Source organism: Branchiostoma floridae, chromosome 14, assembly GCF_000003815.2.
Source record: "Branchiostoma floridae strain S238N-H82 chromosome 14, Bfl_VNyyK, whole genome shotgun sequence".
NCBI classification, from domain to species: domain Eukaryota; kingdom Metazoa; phylum Chordata; class Leptocardii; order Amphioxiformes; family Branchiostomatidae; genus Branchiostoma; species Branchiostoma floridae.
In genome coordinates, this window is record NC_049992.1 from 21,799,767 (window position 1) to 21,813,864 (window position 14,098).

General features: G+C 41.1%; 3 protein-coding genes across 4 annotated transcripts; all 3 read left to right on the forward strand.

Moving 5' to 3' along the window:
• Positions 1-124: 124 nt before the first annotated feature.
• Positions 125-3,481, forward strand: LOC118431028 (actin, cytoskeletal 3-like). Of its 2 annotated transcripts, none has more exons than XM_035842099.1 (3): positions 125-369; positions 2,431-2,622; positions 2,884-3,481. In XM_035842099.1, the coding sequence occupies exons 1-3, from the start codon at positions 126-128 to the stop codon at positions 3,213-3,215; spliced, it is 768 nt and encodes a 255-aa protein (XP_035697992.1). In that variant the 5' UTR covers position 125; the 3' UTR covers positions 3,216-3,481. The 2 variants fall into 2 exon arrangements, with proteins under 2 accessions (XP_035697992.1, XP_035697993.1); XM_035842100.1 differs by having other exon boundaries at positions 3,010-3,481.
• Positions 3,482-7,435: 3,954 nt separating this feature from the next.
• LOC118430581 (actin, cytoplasmic-like) lies at positions 7,436-10,025 on the forward strand. Its single transcript, XM_035841548.1, has 6 exons — positions 7,436-7,565; positions 7,731-7,879; positions 8,001-8,240; positions 8,356-8,602; positions 8,776-8,967; positions 9,083-10,025. Exons 2-6 carry the CDS (start codon positions 7,757-7,759, stop codon positions 9,406-9,408), a joined length of 1,128 nt encoding a protein of 375 aa, XP_035697441.1. The 5' UTR covers positions 7,436-7,565; positions 7,731-7,756; the 3' UTR covers positions 9,409-10,025.
• A 1,179-nt stretch (positions 10,026-11,204) lies between these two features.
• Positions 11,205-14,098, forward strand: LOC118431159 (the record flags this gene model as incomplete). Its single annotated transcript, XM_035842276.1, is given in 4 exon segments — positions 11,205-11,377; positions 11,600-11,683; positions 13,472-13,547; positions 13,761-14,098. Coding segments are annotated over 4 exon segments (441 nt in total). The 5' UTR covers positions 11,205-11,357.

Genomic DNA, 14,098 nt, shown 5'->3' on the forward strand with positions numbered 1-14,098 from the left:
CGCTTGGTTAAGTTGGTCATTCATTCTTATTCTTGACAAACGTTTCAACCAAGATAATGAAGTTGTAATCCGGTTTCCAACATTCGACGCGTGTTGAGGGTTTTTTGTGTATCTAACTACAGGTCATGTTCGAGACGTTCAACTTTCCGGCCGTGTATGTCGCTATCTCAGGCATACTGTCCATGTACGCCTCCGGTCGCAACACAGCGATCGTGGTGGACTCCGGGGACGGCGTGACCCACACCTTGCCGGTCACCGAAGGGTACACCCTGCCTCCTAGCACTCTGCGTCAGGACCTGGCCGGGAGGGACCTGACGGACAACCTTATGGGGATATTAGGAAAGAGGGGATACAGCTTCAGTAGCACAGGTGTGTCAGTGGCTGTGTTACCCAGTGATTTAGCCTGGATACTATACCCCAACCTCAAATATCTTTCTCCCTGCACAATAGATACTTGAGATCGGGCAGGGTTTGGTAACCAGGCTACCAGTGATTTGAAGTGTCTCATATTTATATTTCAGCCATACCATATATGGTATGGTGAAATATATTATGTTCGTAATGTTTCTTCCTTTCTCCTGTCAAATCTTCAAAGCGATTCATCTCCGTCGTTCCGTGACCAAATGACCTGAAATTTGGCACAAGGGTAGAGTGGGTCAATACCTAGGTGCGTTTTCCTCATTTTTTTCATATCTGCCTCTAAAATGATTTTATTGAAGTTTAAAGGTCATGTTTTGACCAAAACGGTATATTGTGGCCCCATGTTCCCTTGAATTACCATGGAATGACCTTAAGTTTGGTGTAGATAGGCATTAGATAGTTGGTAAAATGATCCAAGTAAAATTTTTGGCATAAACCAATTTCAAATTATTAATTTCTGCACTTTTCTGAGGGGAAATTGGTTTTCTTTCGGTCTTCTCCCGTGAACTCCAGTGACCCCAGAGCCCACACGTGCCAGGTGCCAGCGGTCTGGGGAGAGCGAGAGTTAATTACTTTATGGACGCCAGCCAATCAGCGACGAGAAAGGCGAATGCTAGTTAATATTCATAAGCGGGGCCTTGCAATCCCGTATATACACAAACAGATGCATATTACAGCCTTACAGTGGCCATATGTTACCCTGTGCCCGGTTTGAAATTGTAGTTTGCGAGGATTTGGAGTTCAGACAGGGTCATTTGAGCGGTAGCGGACGGTACGCGTGCATTGAACGTTAGTGTCGATGACTTTACCAACATTCCGCATGGCACTATCAATCATTTTCGGCAGATTTGGACAGGGAAAATTGGACAGTTTGCGTTTAGTTTTGATACGTAAGTTTGACAGTGGCGAGAATGCATGTATTTTTTCCCGAACAAATGTAACGTTAGGTACTTCTAGTGTTGTTGTTGTTCTTTTTTGACGTAAACTCTGTAACGTTACATTCAAATTGTAAGTAACTTTAAACTGCCAGAGTTTGAGCCCAATAAAACACTCTCTGTACCAGAGTATCACCACTGACCTCCGAAAAGAAACCCCCGAACAAGGTAGAAACACCTATCCTCCAGGTCTCTCACGCTACGAGCAGGAAATTATAACACTCAGACAAGATTACGTCCGATGGCTCAGCGGATTGCATACAAAGTAAAACAATCTAACAGTGGTACTTAACAAAGAATTCGAAGGAAAATGAAATATATAGATAAAGCCGAATCAAATTAACTCGTTGGTCCTGGGATTTTTCAGAAAGGAAATGAAGCGACAGAGCGGTAAAATTCTTGTAAAAATTCAAAACGTCTCCGTTTATGTAATGGCTCATACAAAACAAGAAGAAGATTGAAGTTTTTAGCTTGAAAAAAACAAACACTCCTACTACACAGTACCTGCACCTGCTTGACAATTATTAAAACGTATGCTTGCTTAAAAAAAGTTCACTGCAATAACAAATGTACCCACATCACAAGGAGATTATGACGGTACTTAGACCTAGTTATCGAAGTGGAAATTGTTGAATTTCGTCACGTAATTTCATGATGAATATCTTCTTAATGGAAGATGCGTTTTTTTTTTTACTCTCGGAAAAATAGGAGCTGCCGCAATTCTCAAAACCAATCAGTTATGCATAGGCGCTCCTGTGGAAGATTATATTCTTCCATATAGGCCCGGGGCATATTGGGCAATTAAAGCGCAGGCTCTGTTTTGACCTGGAATCAATTCACAATATTAGTTCTCTTTTGGGGATAACTTACAGTGGGATAACTTACAGTTAAAATATTGCATTTTTGCGCAGGGGTGACTTGGAACAGTCCAATGTTGCGTGGGAATAGGTATGGCTGAAATATGCTGTATTTGCACCCAAGCAAATGTCGGCCTTTCTAGTTTCAAACACAAACACAACGTTAAGAACAACAACATTGCTCTTGAAATATATATACATGTATATATATTTTCTAGCTGAGAGAGAAATCGTCCGTGACATCAAGGAGAAGTTGTGCTACGTCGCCCTGGACTTCGAGCAGGAGATGGTCACGGCCGCCTCCAGTTCCAGTCTGGAGAAGAACTACGAGCTGCCGGACGGACAGGTCATCACCATCGGTAACGAGAGGTTCCGCTGCCCAGAGGCGCTGTTTCAACCTTCCTTCATTGGTACGCCAATATTAATAACATTTATATAGATACACCATATAGGCTTAAACGACACCATGGACCATTCTATGATACATAGCTGTGCACAAACATAGATCAGGTCAGATCAACTTACTTTCAACGTGTCGAGAACATAAGTAACTAATAAGAGATATGATCAAATCCTACTAACGGTTGGCTGGCATCAACATCTGATTAATTTAAGAAAAGAGATAAATATAAACATCTATACCATCAATATGTATGTTTGATCTGTTCCAGATATTGACTTACTTGCGTATGGCATCCATGAACTGACGTATGACGGCATCATGCGGTGCGACATTGACATCCGTAGGCATCTGTATCCTAACATAATCTTGTCGGGCGGCAATACCATGTTCCCAGGCATCGCCGACCGTATGCAGAAGGAGATCACCGCCCTGGCACCCAGCACCATGAATATCAGGGTCATCGCTCCTCCCGAGAGGAAGTACTCCGTGTGGATCGGCGGGTCCATCCTGGCCTCCCTGTCCACCTTCCAACAGATGTGGATCAGCAAGCAAGAGTACGACGAGTCCGGGCCGTCTATCGTCCACCGTAAATGCTTCTAGGTCTTAAGTACAATAACAAGAGGAAATATATTGCAAGCTGTATAGCTGTATAATATTTTGTTACAATGATATTAAACATGAAATATCTAGCTCAACCTGTTGTATTTATTATGTATCTTTGTAGCTAGAGTCTAACGTTTTAAACTCTCTTGTATGATTGACGGCGTTCGTTGTCCTGTTGTCTTTTCGGACGCAAACACATACTCCATAATTGGTCCAAAGATGCTGATAGAAAAACAAATAAAGATTTTCTTTTGTATTTCTATCTTGTGTTCTTCTGCATTTCATGTCATTGTTGCATTGAACATTGCAACAGTGTTCGTATTTCCGGCATAAGGCAACGTTTGTAACCTTATAAATGCAAGGCCATTATCACCAAATGGGGAGGGTTACGGATACGTTAGTACATGTATCGGGCAATTAAGAGCTATTTGAATGCAGAGACTACAAATAAAATACCAACAGACGGAAGTAGACGATCCTAATTGTTTAGACTGTTTGTATAATGTTCTCTTGGAATTAATTTAGATTGATATTACATTCATTCCGTAACATTTTCCTGACCGTCGCAAGAATACAGATATCTGATCAGACATCAATGGCGTCTCATAACATAATGCGAGTGCGTGTTTGAGTATTAATCGACGTACGAGACAACAGAAATATTCAGTCGTCTTGGACGCATCGTGGGGGACTGGGGGCACCTTTACCAACGATATTACCAAATAAGGGAACATGGCAACACCTGTTGCTTTACAAACACGTCATTAAACCGACATGTGGGGCTAACCGTTTTTATAAATCTGCAGCCAATATCTAGTTAATGTATACATCGATCAGTATTGTGCAGCTTTTTCGACAAAGAAGGACAAAATGATATCAATGCCCACCTGCTGAAGAACAAAGTGATACAACTTGATATTCTTTGTTGACATTCATATGCATATCAACTCTATGTCCCATTTTGTTTTTATTATGCAAGATCATGTAATCATGACTCTAGAAATAGGTGTACATATCGGTCATAGCTTTGGCGGTTTCCAAGGTTGAATTTTTGTAGAAAACAAATTACAATGTACGTCGAGCTTACACGAGGACATTTTAATAATTATCGATCGTCTGTCATTCCTCAGATAATCAAGCTACTTGAACGCACAGACCAGCCTCTGTGATGAGCCATACCTTATATGGCAAAAAGATGAAAACCTCGGCTGCCGATTGGTCGACAAGTATTTTGCAGTTGGTTCAGCTTCTTCGTGACATGAACAATGAATCAAACAAAAAATGCACTAGGTTTTATGCCCTTATATGGCAACGTTGCAAGGAAATCTCCGTATAAGGGGAACAATTCCGAGAAATTTTGGATTGACCTAATATTGAATGGTGGCCAGCACCTATAGGTCATAATCACTTGAAAAACTTGAAAACCTATCTTCCAGCTGTATGTTTTCTACACATACTTTAAACCACTGTCAGAAAAAAAACTAATTGTATAAGTAGCCTCAATGTATAACATCCTCGTGAGTCTTATCGAACAGCAGAAAACTTGTGACAGTTACAGAGACCCAAAACAAATGGAAAACTTTTTAACTCCATGTAGCATTTCCCGCTAGTAGTTGCGAGCGACGTATTTTTATGCACTGTAGGTAACTTAATATATAGACGCAGACATTACTTTGAACTAGTACAGCAGTACCAATATCGTTATGTTATTGGAATATCCCGGAAGTAGCTGTTAACGTTACTTTGTTAACTAATGAACTAACATTGTCCTTCGTTTGACTCACATATCATAAGCTCGACTCTTGGGTTCTTTTGGTACTATTCGGCGTTTGAGCTGTACTGTTAATTGATTAGAACGTAAGGGATTGACCCAACAACAACGTAAACAGTCGCACTTATATATGTAGGCTTCTATCTATAGGGATGACGCCATCAGGTAGGTCAGCAATATAACAAGCATTCGCTCAGCTTGTACACATCCACTCACCTGGTAGAGGTCAGAGGTCACCCGTGCTCGTCATATTTCCAAATAAGGAAACACGGTAACGTGCAGGTAGACTTTGGGTCACGTGGCAAAACAAACCCGCCAGTAGGGCCCAGTGTAGTAGGTAACTACCGAAATGCGACATTATTTTATCCTCAATAAAGTGTTCTGTACTTATTCCTCGGTATATCAAATCAATTAGGTTGATACCGTTGCAATAGTTGGGTAGTAAGTGTTAGAATTACGTTTTTGACTTAAGTATTCTTCTTGGTTGTTGCCACACACGCTTTGAATTCTGGGACGGGAGCCTCCGATGACTAAGAGCTTACATTGTTTACAGGGTTTTCCCTCAGGTCATGTGAATTACCAAACATTATCAACAACCTGTCATGCTTAGAATAAACAATTAAAATAAAACAAATAAAAACAATTAATTCTCTGTTGACATTCATATCAAATCTATGTCCCATTTTTTTCATAATGTATCATTAATCACAATAGGTGCATACATGCAGTGACAGCCTAGTCGGTTTCCAAGATTGAATCCTGGTGGCTGAAACATCATAGTGTAGGGGTCACGCGAGGGCATGTGAATGATTATCGATCGTCTGTCATACCTGATAATAAAGCTACTTTAACGTACAGACCAACCTCTGAAGCCATACCTTATTTGGTAAGAATGTGAAAAACTCTGCTGCCGATTGGCCGACAAGTATTTGCAGTTGGTTCAGCTTCTTCTTAACATGAACAATGAATTTAAAAAAAAATACCCAAGCTTCTATGCCCTTATATGGCAACGTTGCAAGAAAATCTCCGTATAAGGGGAACAATTCCGAGAAATTTTGGATTGACCTAATATTGAAAGGTGGCCAGCACCTATAGTTCATAATCACATCACCTGACGTACAGGTCGCAAAGTTTGAAAACGTATCCTTCAACTGTATATTTTCTACACACTGTCAGAAAAAAATAATTATAGCCTAAACTGCATCTACATGAATCTCATCTTACAGGAGAAAACTAGCCAGTTACAGAGACCAAAATGAATGGCAAACTTTTTAACCCCGCTTGTGATTGGGAGTGATTGAAATTCAATACTGTTCACAGCGTTATTTTGACTGTGTTTGATATTCGGACAATCGATGGGCAGAATATGACACTGCAAAATCGAGAACCACGAGACATGTGCTGTATGACTGCACGCGCTGTAGGTAACGTTATATAGACTAGACGCAAACATTGTTTTCGACAGTACAGCACTGCCCAATATTGTTATGTTATTGAAATACCCCGTTAACGTTACATGTCCTTTGATTGACTCAAATATCATAAAGCTGGACTCTAAGGTTCTTTTGAAAGTTAAAAATGATACTATTCGGCGTTTGAACCGTGAATTTGAACGCAGGGGAATGACCCAACAACAACGTAAACCGTCGCACTTATATATGTAGGCTTCTATCTATAGAAATGACGCCAGCAGGTAGGTCAGAAATATAGCGAGCACTTCGCTCAGCTTGTACACATCGACTCACCTGGTAGAGGTCAGAGGTCACACGCGCTCGTCATATTTCCAAATAAGGAAACACGGTAACGTGCAGGTAAACATTAGGTCACGTGGCAAAACAAAGCCAGTAGGGCCCCGTGTAATAGGTAACTATCGACATGCGGCATTATTTTACCCACTTAACACATAGTTTTCTATGCACAATGCTTATTCTTCCGAATCTTAAATCAATTAGGTTGATATCGTTGCTCTATTTGGGTAGTAGATGTTAGAATTACAGTGTGTTTGACTTCAGTATTCTTCTCATGGTTGTTGCCGCACACGCTTTGAATTCTGGGACGGGAGCCTCCGATGACTAAGACCTTAATATATTGTTTACAGGGCTTTCCCTCAGGTCATGTGAATTAACGAACATTATTGACAACCTGTCATGCTCAAGAATAAAACATTTGAATCTACTGGCAAGACCTCGCAGCAATACCTAATTTGGTAAGGCATTGGGAACACCGATCTGTGATTGGTCTAGCTGCATTTCACAAAGCTATAGCGAGGTCAATCAAATCCCGACAAGCATCAAACTAGCCATATCCTTATATGGTATAATAGTTCGAAAAAGACCCATATATGGGAGATACTTCCAAGAAAAAGAGCGAGTGAGTTATCTCTTCAAGAACAGGTACAAACTTATTTTTATCCCTGACGGTTACCTGACGTCCATACAACGATATAAAAAGGGCAGTCCAAGAACAGCTGGATTCAGACTTCGACGAGACAGGTGTGATCTTCGCAACTCTTCATCGACTCACCTGAGTAGAGTGTCGGACATCCTCCACTGTGGTCATAAACTTTCATCAGACAGGTACCTAATTTATACTTTATGTCAATTCTAGATGCTGATTTGTACGTGCCTTGCTTTAGCTTCACTAATGACAGGACTACATATATTGTCACTTACTTAGATTTAAGCTAGGAAATGTTTCCTTGTATGTTGCAGTTCTTTAAATCTTTTCATGTTTTCAAACAGACGCAACACCAGAAAAACAGGGAACCATGAGTGACGAAGATATTGCCCTGGTTGTGGATAACGGTTCCGGCATGTGTAAGGCAGGCTTTGCGGGGGACGACGCGCCCAGGGCCGTCTTCTCGTCACTTGTAGGACGGCCTCGCTATCAGGTGAGACATGTTTCGCCCTTTTCCATACAGCTAGTAATTTACAAGGTAGTTTAAAAAAAGGGAATTTGCTTTTTTCTTGTTTTATTTTCATTTCTCAACGTAACCGTAATTATCTTCATAGCCTCAAATGATCGGCATGGGTCAGAAGGACAGTTACGTCGGTGACGAGGCCCAGAGCAGGAGGGGTATCCTGACCCTGAAGTACCCCATCGAGCACGGCGTCGTGACGAACTGGGACGATATGGAGAAGATCTGGCACCACACCTTCTACAACGAGCTGCGTGTCGCCCCAGAGGAACATCCCGTTCTTCTGACGGAGGCTCCGCTCAACCCGAAATCCAACAGGGAAAAGATGACACAGGTAAGGTTCTGATACAGAAAACCCTTGGTTGGATATGTGTACATTTGTCAGACATTCAATCTGTTTTTCCAGCTTTCAATGCTTATTCAGGATATTTTTGTCAATCCAACTACAGATCATGTTCGAGACGTTCAACTCTCCCGCCATGTATGTCAACATCCAAGCCGTTCTGTCCCTGTACGCCTCCGGCCGCACCACGGGGATCGTGATGGACTCTGGGGACGGCGTGACCCACACCGTGCCGATCTACGAGGGGTACGCCCTGCCGCACGCTATCGAGCGTCTGAACTTGGCCGGGAGGGACCTGACAGACAACCTCATGAGGATTCTAACAGAGAGGGGGTACGGCTTGGTGAACTCAGGTATTTACAGTTTGTACGCTAACATTCCTCATACAAGGCCTGTTATTCTTCAGACTTCAAGTTACATTTATAGTGTATCAGTTCTGCCAATTCTGTCGTCAAGCAATAAGTTTATTAACTTTGAACTCTACTGGCAGCCTAACAAACTATTTTACTGATGTGTTGTTCTTTAGCTGAACGTGAAATCGTCCGTGACATCAAGGAGAAGTTGTGCTACGCCGCCCTGGACTTCGAGCAGGAGATGGCCACGGCCGCCTCCAGTTCCAGTCTGGAGAAGAGTTACGAGCTACCGGACGGACAGGTCATCACCATCGGTAACGAGAGGTTCCGCTGCCCAGAGACACTGTTCCAGCCTTCTTTCATCGGTAAGTCTTTCACGAGTAGACTACGACATGTAATGTTTTTTGAAATACCACTTGAAAAGCAATCTCTTTACCACCCAACCAAACTGATCTCATTTATGGTTCTTTTGTTCCCCAGGAATGGAGTCTGTCGGCATCCATGAGCTGACGTACAACAGCATCATGAAGTGCGACATCGACATCCGTAAGGAGCTGTACGCCAACACCGTGCTGTCCGGCGGCACCAGCATGTTCCCCGGCATCGCCGACCGTATGCAGAAGGAGATCACCGCCCTGGCACCCAGCACCATGAAGATCAAGATCATCGCTCCTCCCGAGAGGAAGTACTCCGTGTGGATCGGCGGTTCCATCCTTGGATCTTTGTCCACCTTCCAACAGATGTGGATCAGCAAGCAAGAGTACGACGAGTCCGGGCCTTCTATCGTCCACCGTAAATGCTTCTAGATTTACTACACGCTTAATTACTTTATAGATTTATTCAACATTAATAACGTCAATTTAAAACTAGCTGTGTGGTAATAACTACGCGATGTTGCTATAAGCAAGACGTAAAATATCTATATTCTATGCAATCCAAATTTGCGTACAAACCTTATTCAGGGCTGGTCCTTGGTGACACTATACTATGTAAACAGTCTGGCATTCTCAAAACGTCCGTATAGCTATTGGGTTAGGGATGCATGTTTATGTTGTGCACCTAAAAACAATGGTTGCTGTAGAATGCTTACGTTAGATACTTTTAACTACTACCAGCAATACGTGGCGTTTTATAGTTGTATACTGACTGAAGCAATTATAAGCATACAACCAATACGATATATTGCAGCTATCTATTCTGTGTACTCGTGTTCAATGGTACCATCCATGCTGCAGAGTAGAAGTGCCATTATCTGTGTAATTCAGTTTTATGAACTGGTAACGTTTACGTTTTAATATATGACGTTAACGTTTTGTTTCTTTACCATAACAGCCGACGTTACATCTTGTAATCATGGAATTCTTCGTGCTGTCTTGAGATACTAACGTTACACTCAAAGTCTAATAAAAACATTTTCTTTTGATATTGCTTTCTTTGGGCTGTCTTTGATGTTTGGATAACTGCTGTTAGCTAATTCATAATATGTAACGTTAACGTTAGGCCACAGCAAGTAAATTTTATGGATGACATCCTCTGCAGACTGCAAAAATAGTGCGATAGGGCGAAAAAAAACAAGATGGGTGAAAAAAACCAAGATGGCTACATTTTCAAAAATAGGCACCATAAAGTTTTGATGATTGTTGTAACAAGAATTAAAGGGACAAAACATGGTATCAGAGCCAACAAGGCATTGAATATGTACTGGTGTGGTAAAAGTGACACTAATGTGATAGACTGGTATCACCAACAAAGTTGGTAACCACACTCATACCTTCCATATTGATGTCACTTTTACAACTATCCAATAAGTTTCATTTCTACAACTACAGTCCTGGGTACCTCACAAGTGTCAATTCTACAAGTACAATTACTAGGCTACAACATAATATATTTGCTCATTTTGGTACTTTATCGTCATGTTGACCATCCCCGCAGAAGAAAAAATTTCTTGTTTTTTTTTCTTCTGAAATCAGGCGAAAATTAATGCGCGCGCTGATGTCATCCATAAAATTTACTTGCTTTGGCCTTACAAACAAAACAATATATAACGTTGCATTAAGTGTACTATATACAATGCAAAAATACAAAGTTGTGGTGTAATGTAAAGATATACTCGTTTTATCTAACGTTAGAGAGTGTAACTTCAATTTGCGTCTTATGCTGGTTGTCAAATGGTCAAACTTTTTGTAAACTTTAAGGCAATTTGGTATCGAAAACGTATTATGCGTTTTAGAGATCTTTCAATCATCATGAATATATAACGTTACAACAGATAACAGATAGCTGTATTTCTGAGCTCTAGCTATAGTATCAATATTGCTTTTCTTTATTCTAATAAAGATAGGCGAATAATTTGTGGTTGACACTGAGCTAATTTTTCCTGCGTCACCGCATTATTGACGTAACGATTGAATATCATAATTTTAGAATATCATAATATCATAATTTTAAATATTATAATACTATTGGAGAAGGAATATACTAAATCCTATTTAGTTGAGCTATGAGGTAACAGTGGAGACATTTGAACGATATATCGGATTGTTTCAAAACGTCGTCTGCAAAAATTGGAAATTTTCAAATGTGTCGTCTGCAAAGGTCATAAGTCACCGCGCAGCCGCACTGGTTCTTCCCATTATTGCGCAAGCGCCCTGACGCCGCCAGCCGGGTGGGAGGAATCTTGCCGAATGCCAGACTGGAGTTTAGGAATTTTCTCTGGAACTGCCAGTCAGAAGCTAATAAAGCATTCCCCAGTATGACACAGTCTAGGTCAAGGTACGAATATTTACTATCTTACTACAAGTTTGTCCTAAGTTGTGCGAAACCGTACGATTTTATCCATGTAAACATTCTGGGCTTGCCATGACATGGGGCTTTCGATACGGACACAAAAATATGGCGGTAGTGTTGCATAAAACATGAGTCACCGGAATCTTTGTCAAATTATAAATCATCGTGTAGAGGAGATAATTTTTGTGTCTTGATAATTTTTTTCAGAAAGCGTCACAGAAGTAGTGAGGAGGATGAGATGGAAAATGCGGGGTTACAGCACCCGCACCCAAAACGGCACAGTGGAGAGAGGTACATGTAGGTTTACTGTATCAACAAAAACAACAACGTTAGCATGTTAGGGGTCAAACAGTTACCATTAATACATCCTAAATGATGAAATGATGTGAGGGATCAAAAGTAAGAATGAAAAAGTTAAGAAATTTACAGGTCTTATGCTGGTTTAAACCAACAATAGATATTATTACTAGGAGCTATTTTTATTTTTTGTCAGTTGACCTTTCAACTTAACTTGTACAGTTTTCTATCCCTGTGACCACTTGTAATGGTAATGGTAAGTAGTAATGTTGAGGCTCAAATGTAAGGAGATTTGCTATCTGTTATTCATTTGCTTTTGAGGATGACAGCTATTTTCATATAACCCCCCCAAAAAAAGTAGAAACAATTGTTGTACTGGGACAAATTTTACATTTCTCTGTTTATGTTTTGCTCCTCTTTTTTAGTGCCCAAGGTGAAACCCAACAAATTATTTGCCTAAACCATGCTCAAAGTTAGTGTTAGTTAGTTACTGGAGGCGGCACAAAGGGGGGGGGGGGGGCTTGTCTCTAAATCACATGAACTAGATTTCTAGCGAGGTCAATGCCCATGAAGTCGGTTCTTTGAGATGCAGAGTAACTAATTAACACTAAACTGGTGGGGGGCCTTGGTAGGAAAAATATGTTTGGAGGGGGGGGGGGGCTCTCAATGATGGAAATTTCATTAAATCTAGTTAGTCTACCAGGAAAATTTACCCCTGAAAATGCAGGAAATAGCGTTTTAAAGTGTCTTGATTTCACCGGACCTCCCTTGTGACTAGGGGTGGGTACCGGTACAAAAAATTCAGGTCCAGGTCCAGTTCAGGTCCAGAGGATCAGGTTCAGGTCCGGACCTGATGCAGTATGACTCATACTATGAGTCATACCAATGGTTTATTTCACTACAAAGAAATCTGTTTGGTGGAGTATTAGACGCCCACTGGCGTTTTTAAATCCTACAACGCTAACTGCACCTGTACGATTGGCTGTATAACTTGATAGAAATTACGATAAACTCTACTCTACTTAACTATTGTTATTTTCTTCCACCTGCAAGCGCCAAAATGTGTGAATGCCTGATAAAATAATATGTTAATTTTCTAGTCGGTCCAACATCCGGTCTACCTAATTTTTTCAGGTCCGGTTTTTCTGGACTGGTCCAATAAGAAAAAATGGTTTTGTACCGGTACGCTGTACCGATACCCAGCCCTACTTGTGACGACTCATGCTTTCAGCACAGGAAATAGTGAAAATATGTTGCGGGAGCGTTGCTCTCATAAATATTTTAAACTATTCTAGGGGACACCCCTAGGATTGTCGTGCCTTTGGCGCTCATGTGCTGAACATTTTGTCAGCAAAAGTTTGTCCCCCCATAAGAAATTTGCTGCCGCTGCCTCTGCATGTCCTGATGTATTATTTATGTCTCAGGTGCCTTTAATTATTGCAAATCATCACACTCAGTATGAGCTCTCTCACAGAGGTCAGAATACATGTGTGGTGACAGTAATTCAAGGTCATGTGTCAAAGGTTAAGGTCCTGAAAAAAACACACGTCTGGACACAGTTATGCAAATTGCAACAATGCCAATGGTCGAGATAAGGACTTTTCGGGGTCTTTACCTTTGACATATTACCTAGAATTCCTGTCACCGCACATGTATTCAGACCTCTGTAAGAGGGCTTGTATCCTCTGTATAAACCATTAACTGACCATCAACTTAGAGCATGGCAGTTGAAGTTTTTTCTAAACCTTACATTTCTAACATGATATGTTTTCTTACCTATAGAAACGACTTGAACCACCCCTGGTTACCTCATCATGCACTGCCAGACAGAAGACATAACGGTCATTTAGGGTCAGAGGTCAGTTCCTAGGTTGATTACTTCATGAAACTGTTTTGCGAATATACAATGGAACATTAGACTCCCTGTCACATTATGTCATACTAGTGGCCATAACTTTGATACATTCAAAAGATAGTAAACTAAATGGAGCCAGGAGGACTTACTAGATTTACTTTTCTACCAACAATTACAACATTTTGCAATTTGACATTCCTCATTTTACCTCAATAGGACAGTTCCAGTAGCAGCAGTTTGGGCTCGCCAGCCCAGTCAACCAATCAGCAGGCAGCTACCAGTAACATTAGCCAATCAGAGGCCATCCCTCATCAACTACTCCATCAGCTGAGTGACAACAGCAACCAATCAGAAGAGGAGGTTATTTTGAATTACTACAGCCGTATCAACAGAGTATTACACCAGGTGCATATGGAAAGGCTTCAGAGATTGGGTATTAGTAATCCAGATGGTAATGAGGAGAATGGTATCAGATAGGTGTCGTTTGACAAACCTTTATCCTGTCCAAAGAAACTATTGTTTTTGGGATTAATATGTTCTCACAGCCCACAGTT